We start from the raw sequence: 15,730 nt of genomic DNA, 5'->3' as shown, positions 1-15,730 counted from the left end.
ATTTAGGTCTGTAATCAATTTGGAGTTAATTTTTGCAGAAGGTGTAAGCAAGGTCACTGTCTAGATTCTTTCTTCTTTTCTTTTCTCTTTTTTCTTTTCTTCCCTTCCTTCCTTCCTCCCTCCCTCTCCTCTCCTCTTCTCTCTCTGTCTCTCTCACTCTCTCTCTCTCTCTCTCAGCACCATTTTTTGAAAACACTACCTTTTCCCCACAGGGCTGCCTTTGCTCCTTTGTCAAAGATCAGTTAACTATATTTGTGTGTATTTGTCTATTTCTGGACTCTCTGTTCTATTCCATGGATCTATTTGTCCATTCTTTTCCCAATACTACAGTGTTTTGTTTTTTATAAATTTATTTATTTTATTTATTTATTTTTGGCTGTGTTGGGTCTTTGTTTCTGTGCGAGGGCTTTCTCTAGTTGCGGCGAGTGGGGGCCACTCTTCATCGTGGTGCACGGGCCTCTCACTGTCGTGGCCTCTCTTGTTGCGGAGCACAGGCTCCAGACGCGCAGGCTCGGTAGTTGTGGCTCACGGGCCCAGTTGCCCCGCGGCATGTGGGATCTTCCCAGACCAGGGCTCGAACCCGCGTCCCCTGCATTGGCAGGCAGATTCTCAACCACTGCACCACCAGGGAAGCCCACCACAGTGTTTTGATTACTGTAACTTTATGGTAAGTCTTGATGTCAAATAGTATCAGCCCGTCAACATTGTTTTTGTCTTCAATATTGTGTTGGATATTCTGGGTCTTTTGTTTTTCTATATAAAATTTAGAATCACTTTGCCCCTATCTACCAAATTACTAGCTAGGATTTTGATTGGGACTGAATTGAATATATAGATCAAGTTTGACATCTTGACAATATTGAATCATCCTATCCATGAACATGGATTATCTCTCTGTTCATTTAGTTCTTTAATTTCTTTTATCAAAGTTTTATAGTTTTCCTCATGTAGATCTTGTACATGTTTTGTTAGATGTATACATAATTTTTTTGGTACTAATTTCAATGGTGTTATATGTTTAATTTCAAATTGCATATTGTTCATTGGAGGTATATAGGAAAGTGATTGACTTTTGTATATTAGCTATGTACCTTGCAACCATGTAACATGCAGTGTTGCTAGAGTTGCTTATTAGTTTCAGGAGGTTTTTTATTATTGATTCTTTTGGATTTCCTACATGGATAATCATATCATCTGCAAAGATGGTTTTATTTCTTCCTTCCCAACATGTATACCTTTTATTTCCTTTTCTTGTCTTATTGCATTAGCTAAGGACTTCCAGCACCATGTTGAACAGGAGCAGTAAGATAGGACGTCCTTGCCTTGTTCCCAGTCTTAGGGGTAAAAGCATCTAATTTCTCATCATTAAGTATGTTGTTAGCTATAGGTTTTCTTGTAGATGTTTTAATCAAGTTGAGGGAGTTCCCCTCTATTCCTAGTTTGCTTAGAGTTTTTTTTATCATGAATAGGTGTTGGATTTTTCAAGTGCTTTTTTTTCATCTGTTGATAAAATATGCTATTTTTTCTTTAGCCTGTTGATGTGATCAATTACATTAATTGGGTTTTCAATGTTGGACCAGCCATGCATACCTGGAATAAATCCCACTTGGTCATATTGTATAATTATTTTTATACATTATTGGATTTGATTTGCTAATATTTTGGTGAGAATTTTTGGTCTATGTTCATGAAAGATAGTGGTCTATAGTTTTCCTTTCTTGTGGTGTCTTTGTCTGGTTTTGGTACTAAGGTAATGCTGGGCTCATAGAATGAGTTAGGAAATGTTCCTTCTATCTCTGTTTTCTGTAAGAGATGGTCTTTACCAATTGTCTAAGTACTTTATCCAGTTTTCTATTCTCCTTGTTTTGCCTTGCTAATCAGATCTCCCTTTAGTGCTCTTGTTCTTTCTTTCTCTCCTTCTGATCTTTTAGGGACCAGAGAGGTAATTAAACAAAGAAACAAAATTCCCTTTTACCTCTTCACGTATATTGGACCCTTCTGAGCAACACTAGTTACAGAGCCCTTAATTATCAGAGGCTGCTGTAAAAGAGATTAATTATTGAGAAATTTATATATTAAAAGTTCTGAAAGAATTGGCTTCCTCAGATGAGATAGACAATACTTTTATGACCAAGAAGGGAAAAGTCATTTTAAAATCTGGAATTTGAGACCCTCAGCAAACTGACCATGTTTTGGCATCATATAGATACAGCATACTTTTGACTGTTCTTTTTGGTGATTTTACTTTTTCCTTAACTCTGTTCTTCAATCAGTGTCCCAAATTGTACATTTGCATGTTAAAATTAAATGTATTCAATTCCCTAATGATATACCAGTTTCTGTGAAAATTAAAGAGTTTAGCAGATTATTTATATATGTGATTTAAACTTTTTCATCTGTGAAAGAAAAAGGTTTTGTGAGAATAAGTCCCTTTATTTCTTTTGTACTTAAATTAATGGGTACATTGCAGTTATAGATGAAACATACCGTTTGTCACATGGTTATAATCTAGTAAAAATAACCAGTTTCTCAATTTAGAAAGGAAAGGGGGTATGAAACTTCATATTGAGTCACTTTTTATTGAAATACACTATCATCTAGCTTTATTTTTAGACATTTCCAGCCACTAGGGGAGGTAGATGGGATGTGACCTGTGGTACTGGCTTTATTTTTAATATGCATGCAACAAAATGTACTTTTTTGATATACAGTTCTGTAATTTTTAACACGTGTATATTTGTAAAATTACTGTCACAGTCAGGATGGCACAGAAAAGTGCTATTGCCCCAAAAATCTCCTTTGTGTAACCCATTTGTAGATATACCCTCTCCAGGCCCCTAACTGCTAGGTATCATTCATTTGTCCTCTATCACTATAGCTTTGTCATTTTGAGAATACCATATAAATGGAGTCATATAATATATAAACTTTTGAGCTGACTTCTCTAATTCAACATAATGCCTTTGTCATTCATCCAAGTCATTGACTCTATCAGTAGTTATTCTTTTTTATTAATGAGCAGTATTCCATAGTATGGATGTACTAGAGTTTGTTTATCCATTTACCCACTTATGGACATTTGGTTTCTTTCCACCCTTTGGCAGTTATAACTAGAGTTGCTATAAACACACGAGTACAGGTTTTTGTGTGAATCTGAGTTTTCATTTCTCTAGGATAAATACCTAAGAGTGGAATTGCTGGGTCACGGTAAGTGTATTTTTAACTCTATAAGAAACTGCCAAATTATTTTGCAAAGTGGCTGTTTTTGTCTGCCACCACCAATATATGAGAGTTTCAGTTGCTTCATTTCTTTTACTACACTTGGTATCATCAGGCATATAGTGGTATCTTGTGGTTTTAATATACTTTGCATGTGCTTTGTTGCCATCCATACATCCACTTTGGTGAAGTTTCTGTTCAAGTGTTTTGTCCATTTTTTATTTGGGCTGTTGTTTCTACTGTTGAGTTTAGTGAGTTATTTATATATTCTCTATGAGACCTTTCTCAGATATATAATTTGCAAATATTTTCTCCCAGTCTGTAGCTTGTGTTTCTTTCTCTAATTTTTTTTTGGGGGGTGGGGGTGCTGCGTCGGGTCTTAGTGGCAGCACGCAGGCTCTTCGTTGCAGCACGTGGGCTTCTTTCTAGTTGTGGCACACGGGTTCCAGAACACGTGGGCTCTGTAGTTTGTGGCACGCAGGCTCAGTAGTTGTGGCACGCAAGCTCAATAGTTGTGGCATGTGGGCTTAGTTGCTCTGCGACATGTGGGATATTAGTTCCCTGACCAGGGATCAAACCTGCTTCCCCTGAATTGGAAGGCGGATTCTTAACCACTGGACCACCAGGGAAGTCCTTGTAGCTTGTTTTTTAATTCCCTTAATAGTGTCTTATATAGAATAAAAGTTTTAAATTTTGATATGTTTCAGTTCATCGTTTTTTTTCTTTATGGATTATGCTTTATTATGTCTAAGAACTATTTGCCTAACTCAAGGTCATCAAGATTTTCTCCTATGTTTTCTTCTAAAAGTTATATTTTTACCTTTTACATTTAGATCCATGCTCCATTTTGCATTAATTCTTGTATCCAGTTTAAATGAAGGCTCATTGTTTTGTCCAGTTGTTCCTACATGAAGGCTCTCCTCTCCTCATTGAATTTTCTTTGTTTCCTATTGCTGCTATAACAACTTATAAATTTAATAGCTTAGACAACACCAATTTATTATCTTATATTTCTGAAGGTCAGACGTCCAAAATTAGGTTTCACTGGATCAAAATAAAGGCATTTAGCAGGACTGTGCTGCCTCCAGAGGCTCTTGGGAGGGGATCAATTTCCTTGCCTTTTCCAGCTTTTTCTAGAAGTCACCTGCATTTTTGGCTCAAGGCTCCTTCCTCCATCTTAAAGCCAGCAGCATGTTCAATCTTCTTGATTTTGACTCTTGGCTTCTGTAGTCATATCTTTTTTCTTTACTTTGACCCTCCTACTTCCCTCTTATAAGGACTCTTTTGGTTATATTCAGCCCACCCAGATAATCCAGGATACTCTCCCCAGCTCACATTCTTCAGTTTAATCACATCTGCAGAGTCCATTTTGCCATGTAAGGTATCATCTTCACAGGTTCTGGATATTAGTACATGGAGATGTTTAGGGAGGCATGATTCTCAGATAGATAGATAGATAGTGGAATGTCATCCTTTTCTGGACTCTGCTCTGTTTCATTGATCTATGTGTCTCTCCATTCATCGCCACCACACTGTCTTCATTATTGTAGCTTTATAGTAAGTCTTAAAGACAGGTAGTATGATTCTTCCAATTTTTTTTTCCAAAATTGTTTTGGCTATTCTAGTTTCTTTGCTTTTCCATAGAGTTTTAGAATAATCTTGTCTGTAGCTACAAAGAAGCCAGATGGGATTTTTAAATGGATTTTTATTAAATCTCTAGACCAATTTGGGGAGAATTGGTGTCCCTATTATGTTGATTCTTGTAGTTGATGAACACAGTATATCTCTCCATTTATTTAGATCTTCTATGATTTATTTCATATGCATTTGTAGCTTTCAGCATTCAGACACTGTACATCTTTGATTAGATCAGTGGTTCCCAATCAGGGGTGATTTTGCCCTTAAGGGGACATTTGGCAGTAACTAGAGGCATTTTTATTGGTCACAATTGTGTGGGGCTGGGGAGTGCTACTAGCTTGTGGTCGGTAGAGGTTAAGGACACTACTAAACATCCTAAAGTACACAGAACAGTCCCTCCCATAAGAAAGAATTATCTAAACCAAAATGTCAGTAGTGCTGAAGGTTGAGAAACCCTGGGTTAGATTTAACTTAAGGATTTATTTTTGTGGGGAGGGGTGTTGTACATTTTTTAAAATTTTGGTTTCCAGTTGTTCATTGCTTATATATTGATACACTGATAATTGTTCATTTGTATTGCTCATTATAATATATTGATAATTGTATTGATAATTATTGATATATTTGGAGTTTGGTATACCATTTTATTATCTGCTAGTTGCCTCTTTATTTTGTTACATTGTTTCACTTTTCCTGCTATCTTTTGCAGTATTTGAACAGGTTTTACTATCCCATTTTAATTTATCGTGCCTTTTGGTCGATCTCTTTGTATAATTTTTTAGTAGTTGCTCTAGGAATTACAATATTCATACTTAACTTTTCACAGTCTACTTAGAATCGATACTTTATCACTTCAAGTAGAATGTAAAAACCTTCCTACCCTTTAAGTCCCTTTACCTTCCCTCTTTATGTTTACAAGTCATCTTATGTATTACATCTACATACATTGAAAACCCCATCAGTCAGTGTTTTAAATTTTGCTTTTAACCATCAAACATATTTTAATGAACTTAAGAGAAGAATATGCTACTATATTTGCATAGATATTTACTATTTCTGTTGCTTTTCCTTCATTGCTAATGTTCCAGGATTCATTCTGCTTCTATTTCCTAAGTGTATGAAGAATTTCCTTTAGCAGTTCTTTTAGAGCAGGTCTGCTGGTGATTAATTCTTATTAGTTTTCTTTAATCTGAGAATGTCTTGATATTCTTTTCATTTCTGAAGGCTAATTTTGCTGGTTATAGGATTCTAGGTTAACAGTTCTTTTCTTTTACCACTTGAAAAATGTTGTGCCACTTCCTGCTAGCTTCCCTGGAGATCTACTGTCTTCAAATTGTTTTTCCCTTATACTTAATGTATTATTTGTATCTAGCTCTTTTCAGATTTTTTTCTTTGTCTTTAGCTTTCAGAAATTTAATCATGATGTGTCTTGGTGTGGATTTCTTTGAGTTTATCCCTATTTGGGGTTGCTCAGCTTCTTGAATTCTTGGGTTTGTCTTTGCCAAAGTAGAGGATTTTTTTATTTCTTTGAATACTTTTTCCAGTTTCACACTTCTCTTCTTCTGGTACTCTGAAGAGGAATACTGGATCTTTTGTTATGGTCCCATAGGTTCCTGAGTCTTGTTTACTGTTTATTTTTTTAAGTCTGTTTTCTCTCTGTTGTTCATATTGAGTACTTTCTATTGTTCTATCTTCAAGTTTACTGATTCTTTCCTTTGTCCTCCCCATTCTGCCATGGATCCCATCCATTCAAGTTTTTTTTTTTAACTTCAGCTATATTTTTCAGTTTCAGATTTTTTTTTGTTTCTTCTTTTATGTCCTCTATTTATTTGCTGAGACATTCTATTTTTGTTGATTTAAGCATGTTCATAAATGCTCCTTGAAGCACTTTTATGATAGCTACTCTGAAATTCTTGTCAGATAGTTCTAACATTTGTGTCTATTTATTGTATTTTCTTATTCAAGTTGATATCTTAGTCATTCTTGGGATGATGAGTGATTTTTGATTGAAACCTGGACATTTGGGATATTATGTTATGAGACTCTGGATCTTATTTAAATCTTCTGTTTAGCAGGCCTCCTGTGGCACTGCTCCAGTGGGGATGCCTCATTACTGCAAGTGCGGGTGAAAGTCCAGGTTCTTACCTTGGCCTCCATTTATTCCTAGGGAAAGGGACTCCCTACAACTGCTAGGTGGGGTAGGAGTTCAGGTACCTCAGGAAGATGAAAGACAAACGATGGACTAGGAGAAAATATTTGCAAATCATATAACCAAGAAAGGCCTATATCTAGAATATCTCTAAAGAATTCCTAAAACTCAACAACAAAAAACCAATCCAAATGTAAAATGTACAAAAGACACAAACAGATATTTCATCAGCGAGGATATATGGATGGCAAATAAGCACATGAAAAGATGTTCAACATCATTGCTGTTATGGAAACACAAATTAAAACCACAATGAAATATCACTATATACCTATTAAAATAGTTTCACAATTTTAAAAAATAGTGATGATACCAAATGTTGGTGAGGATGCAGAGGAACTGGATCACTCATACTTTACTGGTGGGACTATACAGTGGTACAGCCACTCTGAAAGAGTATGGCAGTTTATTAAAAAGTTCAGTGTAGACTTACCATATGACTTAGCAATTACACTCTTGGGCATTTATCCCAGAGAAATGAAAACTTATGACCACCTGTATGAAAATGTTCATAAAGTCTTCATTTATAATAGCCCCAAACTAGAAACAACCAAAATATCCTTCAGGGATGAGTGGTTGAATAAATTATGTTACATCTATGGAATACTACTCAGCAATAAAAAGAGATGAGCTATTGATATATGCATCATCCTTGATGAAGGAATATAAAGAGGTAGCACAGGGAAGTTCTTTTGTGGTGAGGGGGTAGTTCTGTATCTTGATTGTGGTGATGGTTACATGGATCTGAACATGGGATAAAATTGCATGGAACCACAGAGATGACACATAAAACCACACACATACACTAATACACATTTAAAAATGATGAAAACTGCATGAGTTCTGTAGCCTAGTTAACAGTAATGTGCCAATGTACATTTTTGGTTTTGATATGGAACTACAGCTATATAAGATGTCATCATTAGGAGATGCTGGGTTAAGAGTTATGAGTCTGTGTACTACTTCTGCAACTTCCTGTCAGCTTATAATTATTTCAAAATAAAAAGTTTTTAAAAATTCACAGTTGTCTGAGGTGATTTAAGTCTAGTTCTGCTGAAAGCAGAATATTAGGGAAAACCAATATTTGCCACCCCCCCATCCCCAAAATATCACAAGGTCAATGGAACCCACATGTATATACTAATAAAAACATCTACATATAATCCTTTCCAGTTCTTTAGTGTTTTTCCTTTTCTTTTAAAAATTACTTTTATGGGAAAACTGACAGTAATCAACAATTATCATTACAGGTAGTGCTGTGTTCTTAGCGCTATGCTAACTGCTCTTTTCCTGCCAGTGAAAACACAGGCAGATGACTTTCACATTCTTTACATACTTATAAGGATGCTCCCAAATTTGACCAAATGCAAACACATTTTCAAAAAAAATAAAATTGCACAATTTTCCTGGTGATACATGAGTTTCAGTCAGACTCACTTTGTGGCAAAGATATAATGGGCTGTGTGTTGTGAGAATTGCGTGCTAGCTATAACTATCACTTTTTCTCCCACTCAAGAAAGTGTATTGGAATGCAAGTGAGGGGATTTGGCCTTAAATGGAAAACCTGGAATCTCTTCAAATTTATTTAAATTACTTATGCCATACTTTTCAACTGTAACTGGTTTAAGCATTGCATTTGAGAGTATCCATTTTAGGCTGCAAAAGTAATAAAATAATGTTGTCCCTGCCTTATTAAACTGCTGATATGGCTATGGTATACAGGAAAAAATTCTGAATTTCAGGACAGACCTGGATTTTAATCCTAGCTCTGCTGCTTACTGAACAAGTCATTAAACCTCACAGAACCTGAGTTTTCTCAATTATAGGGATAATACCCATTTCATAGACTTATTTCGTTCAGCTCTTACCTTTGTGAAAGGTACCTAGCACCATATCTGACTCATATAGCTGTTGTTCACAAAATGTTTGTTTGCTGCAAAAAGTTTCTACTGAGTTATCCATACACATGCACCTGAAGACAAAGTGAATGATAAATATATAATAAAAATTATAAATACTGTGGTTTAAACTATAAAAACGAGGGTTGGAAAATGGAAAGTGCCAAAAGTGCTGCAGGTTTTAGAGAAGGCATCATGATGGGAATGAGATTCAGAGTGGGTTTTGAAGAACAGAGAAGTGGAGGGGTAAACTGGGCAGGGAGACCATTTCAAGTAGAAGCAGAAGCCTGAGGATATATGATTATATGGGAATCAAAATTGAGAAATTTATACTACTTGAAACCTGCTATTCTATTAGATTATATTTGGGAACTTATAAATCTTAAAGTTTTAAGCAATTTTTTCCATAGTGTTACATTTTAAAAGTATTCCAACATTTGCTGTCTATTTTAATGATATTGAATATTAGAGTACCTGCTTGGTTGCTAAGACACTTGTATACCTTACTTTGAAATCTTGATTGGTAAGGTTTACATAGCTCCTGTCAGTTGTAGCTAAACTTAGGCTTGTTGATGATAAATTCTTTCTGTTTAATAAAGATGAGTGATATAATAATGGAACATTAACGAGAGCTGGGATTTCAGTATTTTTGTTAAGTCTTATAGAATTGTTTTCACATGTTATTAATGTATATGAATTTAATTTCTTCAAAGAAAGCTTTGCCAGTCTTACCAACTTCCTATTCCTAAATGATGGTTGGTGTTTTTAATAGTATAACTTTGTGGAAAATGTGAAATGTGAGTGATTGACTAACTTGTCTTGAATATATGAAAGCATTATACCCTTTATTTATTTATTTATTTATTTTTTCGGTGTATTCTCATGGAGAACCTAGGTTGGTTTTTGAAAGCTTAGTTTGGTATTCATTGGGTTTTCTTTTATATGGTGTTGGAGCAAAGGGATTTTTTTCTGGGGCAAATAGATCTATCAATGTTGGGTTTTTTTCCCCCTGAGTGGTGAATCAGCTACAGATACTTGTAATTTATCTGCTTTTGAGATCCTTTTTTGCTGTATAATTTCAGTTTTACCATTATCTTGGTGAATAAATAATTTTACTTATATTTATTGAATACCTGCTATATACAAAGCATTGTACTTATATACAGAAATAACTACAGTATAAGGCAGTTTGCTGTAAGTGTCATGAGCTCTGTAGGATTTTAGATAATGGAGAAAGCATTTTTGAGTGGATGATCAGGGGTGATTTCATGGAGGCAGGAGCATTTGACTAATGCACACTGCTTGTAAATGAATATTAACATGGCAGTCAGTGTGAGGTAGGAATCCTGAAATGACAGCTCTCCCACTGCCAAAGATTTTATCTTTATAAACTGGGAAAATCATTGCAATACCAGTAAATGGTTAATATCTAAACATTCCCATAAATACAAATTTAAGGTAAATATTTGTACTTTTATAAATACATAATTTGCATATGATTGATAATTGCTGCTTTTATGTTTTTAGGCTATGAATATCGTGGTTCCCTTCATGTTTAAATATGCTGTAGACAGCCTCAACCAGATGTCGGGAAACATGCTGAACCTGAGTGATGCACCAAATACAGTTGCAACCATGGCAACGACAGTTCTCATTGGCTGTATGTTTGGTTCTTTAATCTGTCTACAGGTGTTGACTTTCTTCAAGAGGGTTTCATCATATTTGAGCATATGACCTTTTCACCACAAACACAACTTAGGATTTTGGATGTTTGTTTTATATGAGATTTTTTTTTTGATATGTGGTTTTTAAAAAATTCTTTGTATGATATACTTTCCAAAAATTCTGTAATAAAAGTCCCATTTTCTAAGTTCCAGAAAACAATAACATGAAGTAAGACATTAAATTCATAACAACCACTTCTAATAGGCTCCTTATAAGATATTTTTTTAGTAAGACTAGTTATTTTCTTGCTGTTGTTGTTAGCCATTGAATAGGAAATGGCTACCTAATGATATGCCTGTATTAATGTGTTTTTAAATTATATTCAATAGCCATGACACAAATCTACAATTTGTAAAGAATAGAATATGATGCTTTGTGTCCCCATGCAGTAGAAAGGATACTTTGTGAGACTCAGACCTGAGTTGGGGCATGCTTAGTCAAAGCACTTGGATTTTTCAGGATCTCAATTTTATCATTTGTTATTTGGGGGAATTGAATTAGATCACAAAACCTCAACAGATACTGTACATTTATCCACAATAAGGCCTTATGGGCTGCTGTTTAGTAAAAGTATTTACTTGGAAAAATCTTTCAACATTTGGAATCTTATGGGGGAAAATAACAATGAAAGGTTTTCATGGTGGTGGAAAGATTGATACTCAGTAGGCTAGATGTTTTCTAGGTTTCTTTTAGTGTAAGTATTCTGTGATATATTCATTCATTGTACAAACATTTTCTGAGCCCTTGACGTTTTTACACTCCAATGATTCTAATGTTTTTACACCCCACTTTTTCTTGATTGTATTGCTAGATGGTATATCAAGAGCCGGAGCTGCCTTTTTTAATGAAGTTCGAAATGCAGTATTTGGCAAGGTAGCCCAAAATTCAATCCGAAGAATAGCCAAAAACGTCTTTCTCCATCTTCACAACCTGGATTTGGCTTTCCACCTGAACAGACAGACAGGAGCTTTATCAAAGGCTATTGACAGAGGGACAAGGGGTATCAGTTTTGTCCTGAGTGCTTTAGTATTTAATCTTCTTCCCATCATGTTTGAGGTGACCCTTGTCAGTGGTGTTTTGGTAAGTAAAACATTTTTCATGACAAGCTTTTATCTTACATTCTTGTTAGTAGCTATTTAGTACTTGAAGCTTTTGTACTATTGCATGCTTATGATTTGAAAGCAAAATCCCATGGTGCCAGAGGGTTATACAGTTTGTTTAATTATTTTGCCACAAGCTTCAAGGAACTGTGTCCAAAGTCTTTATCATGTTGTTATTGTAAAGAGCTGTTCAGTTCTACACATAGGTCAGTCATTTAGCTAGTGGTTGCAGTTTTTTTGTTAACAGACATTATGGTATATGACTTTGGACTGGTATGGTCAGATTATCTAGGTTTCTTTCTATTCACCATTTGTAGCATTTTAGGCAATTTCATATTTTATAATTAAAAGTATGCATATAACTTAAAGTTGATTTTCTAAGGTATTTGTTTTCTCACTCAGTTTTTCATATATACAACTTTATACCAACATATTTTTTAATTAAAATCTTTGAGATTTGCTAATGTATATTGTAAACTATTTGGCAAGAGCAATGACTGTTTCTCATTTCTTCTTTTGCTTTCTCCAGTATTATAGATGTGGTGCCCAGTTTGCACTGGTGACCCTTGGGACACTTGGTGCATACACAGCATTCACAGTTGCTGTCACACGGTGGAGGTAAGGTATTCCCCAGAGGTCAGTCAAGGTTCAGAAATTAGTTATGCTTCTGTGGCAAACATTCCATGCCTATGCAAATCTTTGTCTTACAGAACTAGATTTAGAATAGAGATGAACAAAGCGGATAATGATGCAGGTAACGCTGCCATAGACTCACTGCTGAATTATGAAACTGTGAAGGTAATATGTTTAATTTTACTTTCCTCTTCCTTTCACACCACACTAAAGTTTGTTCTGCCATTTAATTGAATAGGTGCTGTAAGTTAGAGCTGCAGATTAGTATAGGATCTCTAGGTATGATGAAATAATAGTACTTTATTGTTTTTCTTCTGTTTAGAAATTGCCCTTTCTACCTCATTTTTTGTGTGGCACCATCAGAATTTTACCTTCTGAATTAATTTATAAGTAGTGACAGTATGGTTAGCATCTTGATTCAGAATACACACTAAGTTCTTGACTCTCTATCCCTCATAGTGCCTAGCATAGTGCTTTTCACTAATTCTTTGATTTATCTGTTCATTTTTCCATTTAACAAATATTACTGAATGCCTCTTGTGTGCAAAGCACTATGCTAAGTCCTGTAATGGGGGAGGGTGGTAAAAACAATGATTGCTGTTTGATCCTTGCCTTCCCAGAATTTGCTAAGCACTGGGAGAGTTAAAGTGTGCAAGTGGCTACATGAGAAAGGCGTAATGTGGTGGGGGCAATGAGAATTGTCAATTCAGAGTCTCAGAGGATCAAGGCAAGGCTTTGTGAAGGAAGTGCCATTGACAGCTTTTTTAGATCTGGGTTTAAATTAGCTAGGCATTCAGTAAATGTTTGGGGGATGAATTTTATGGACTTTTCAAATACTGTCCATTGTGGAAAACTGCAGGAGTACCATAGTCCAATATATGGAAAGTCAGTTTTTAAAATGGTGTATGCAGTACAAAATCGTATCCATGAAAAGGATACTAATCACTTAAGAGATTAAATTCCAATTATAGTTGTATATAGTTACTATTTTTATGTATTTTGTAGTATTTTAATAATGAAAATTATGAAGCACAAAGATATGATGGATTTTTGAAGACATATGAGACTGCTTCATTGAAAAGTACCTCTACTCTGGCTATGCTGAACTTTGGTCAAAGTGCTATTTTCAGTGTTGGTTTAACAGCCATAATGGTGCTCGCCAGTCAGGGAATTGTGACAGGTAATGGATATGTGGTTTTCACGTTAGTCTATGTTTTACTTAACCTTTATAAAGATTAATGAAAGAAATGTGTATATTAGTCTTAATTATAAAGCATATTCAATGAGGTGCTATAACATCCTTGGAGTACTTTCGTTTTTGTATCAGAATATGTTTTCTTGATTACATGATGGTGTTTTTTTTACTTCCCTTTGTTTAACACTACAAGTTTAGCACTGGTTCTCTCATTGATTGGGATTACTGTTTGTGGGGCTACAACCTGATTCTTTTTGGAGTAACTTTCTTTTTAGCATCTGATATTTCTAATTTCTCTTGTAGACCTGGAAAGAAATGTAATTAATTTAGTATTTAGTGTAAAGCACTAAAATGCAAGCAGTCATGTAAAAATTACTAGTGACCTTTTAATTTTTCTATTAGTTGTTCATTTGCAGAACATTTCAAAAGTAAATAATATCTGTTCCTCTTTTCTGTAACCTGCTTGCTTAGTTAGGATTCATTCATTCACTGAGACCTTAATACATGGTTTATCATTCCCAATCATGATATCCATTTGCTCCAATTTTTTAATTTATACTTTAAAAAACTTCTGTTTTACATTACAAGGAACTTTCTTAGGAAGAAAGGAGAGATTTTCAGCCTTCCATTTCTTTCCTCACTTAAACCATTCTCTTTTTCTTATATATTATGTGTAGTGTATGGGTGGGCTTTTGCCATTCCAGTTAGCATATATCTAGTTCCCTATTTTCCTAAATCATGGATTAAAATGCTTTGGAATTTGAGTAGGCCTAAGAATTGCTGATTATGTACATTTTGAACTGTATTCCACAGTAGTAAACTGTAAACTTCTCTATCTTAAACTGGAAAGTTCATGACATCTAAAAATTTTTTTTTTCTACCAACTGCATATTAAGGTACCCTTACTGTTGGAGATTTAGTAATGGTGAATGGACTGCTTTTTCAGCTTTCATTGCCCCTTAACTTTCTGGGAACTGTATACAGAGAAACTAGACAAGCACTTATAGATATGAACACCTTGTTTACTCTACTCAAGGTAGACACCCGAATTAAAGTAAGTAATCTATTTAGTACCTTTTTAAAAGCATATAAGCATCATCTCATTAATGGTATTATTCCGGGGGAATATTTTTACATTACCATATTTAGCAAACTAATTTCTCTTTTGCAGGAATTGGGACTATCATGTGTATTAAAAGGCTGTTACAGCTTTTACTTCTTTGTTTAGAAACCTTACAGTATCAGCAAAGAATATTATACCTAGAAGCTAAATTTTGTTAACTTCAATATTTGTACTTGCACCTGATTTACTTTTGCTAATAATGATATAAAATGTGATTGCCTCTCCTCACATTCTCAACCTCCTTTCTCCCCTGCCCACCATCCCTCTTTACCCCAAAAACAAATTGATCAGAAATCAAAGCATTCAGGATTTTTACCCTTAACAGTGAGGAGTGAAAAAACATTTTTAAAAGCATGCTTAGAAGTGGTCTAACTCCACTTATAAACCTCCTCCTTTCCCTTTATTTTCCTTTTTCTCTCTGTGAATTAAAAAATTGCATAGCTGTACTCTAGGAGGTGTGTAAAGTGGCTTTTCTTTTCTCTTCCCTGCTAGGACAAAGCGATGGCATCTCCCCTTCAGATCACACCACAGACAGCTACGGTGGCCTTTGATAATGTGCATTTTGAATACATTGAGGGGCAGAAAGTCCTTAGTGGAATATCTTTTGAAGTTCCTGCAGGAAAGAAAGTGGCCATTGTAGGAGGTAGTGGGTCAGGGTGGGTAATTTAGTTCTTTATAAAATTCTGCATTGTTGATTGCTGACTCCCATTGTAATATTTTTTATTTGTCATAATAAAATGATTACTGTGGTTTAAAATAGGGGTTCCCTAATGCCAGTTGGAGCTACATAACCTTTCCTTGTCTCCTATTTCAGGAAAAGCACAATAGTGAGGCTGTTGTTTCGCTTCTATGAGCCTCAAAAGGGTAACATTTACCTTGCTGGCCAAAATATACAAGATGTGAGCCTGGAAAGCCTTCGGAGGGCAGTGGGAGTGGTACCTCAGGTATTCAAAAAAAGAAAAAAACTTATTTGGGGGAAGATATTTTGGG

At 35.0% G+C, this 15,730-nt stretch overlaps 1 protein-coding gene across 1 annotated transcript in view; it reads left to right on the top strand.

Moving 5' to 3' along the window:
* ABCB7 (ATP binding cassette subfamily B member 7) overlaps positions 1 to 15,730 on the top strand; it is a 143,224-nt gene that overhangs the window by 91,584 nt on the left and 35,910 nt on the right. The window contains exons 5-12 of the mRNA XM_068533725.1: positions 10,492 to 10,624; positions 11,501 to 11,769; positions 12,319 to 12,407; positions 12,500 to 12,587; positions 13,428 to 13,602; positions 14,514 to 14,671; positions 15,233 to 15,396; positions 15,555 to 15,684. Of these exons, the coding sequence (XP_068389826.1) occupies positions 10,492 to 10,624; positions 11,501 to 11,769; positions 12,319 to 12,407; positions 12,500 to 12,587; positions 13,428 to 13,602; positions 14,514 to 14,671; positions 15,233 to 15,396; positions 15,555 to 15,684 (1,206 nt within the window). The remainder of the gene's footprint in view (positions 1 to 10,491; positions 10,625 to 11,500; positions 11,770 to 12,318; positions 12,408 to 12,499; positions 12,588 to 13,427; positions 13,603 to 14,513; positions 14,672 to 15,232; positions 15,397 to 15,554; positions 15,685 to 15,730) is intronic.

Source organism: Eschrichtius robustus, chromosome X (assembly GCF_028021215.1).
Source record: "Eschrichtius robustus isolate mEscRob2 chromosome X, mEscRob2.pri, whole genome shotgun sequence".
Taxonomy (NCBI): domain Eukaryota; kingdom Metazoa; phylum Chordata; class Mammalia; order Artiodactyla; family Eschrichtiidae; genus Eschrichtius; species Eschrichtius robustus.
This window is presented reverse-complemented; position numbering and strand designations above follow the sequence as displayed.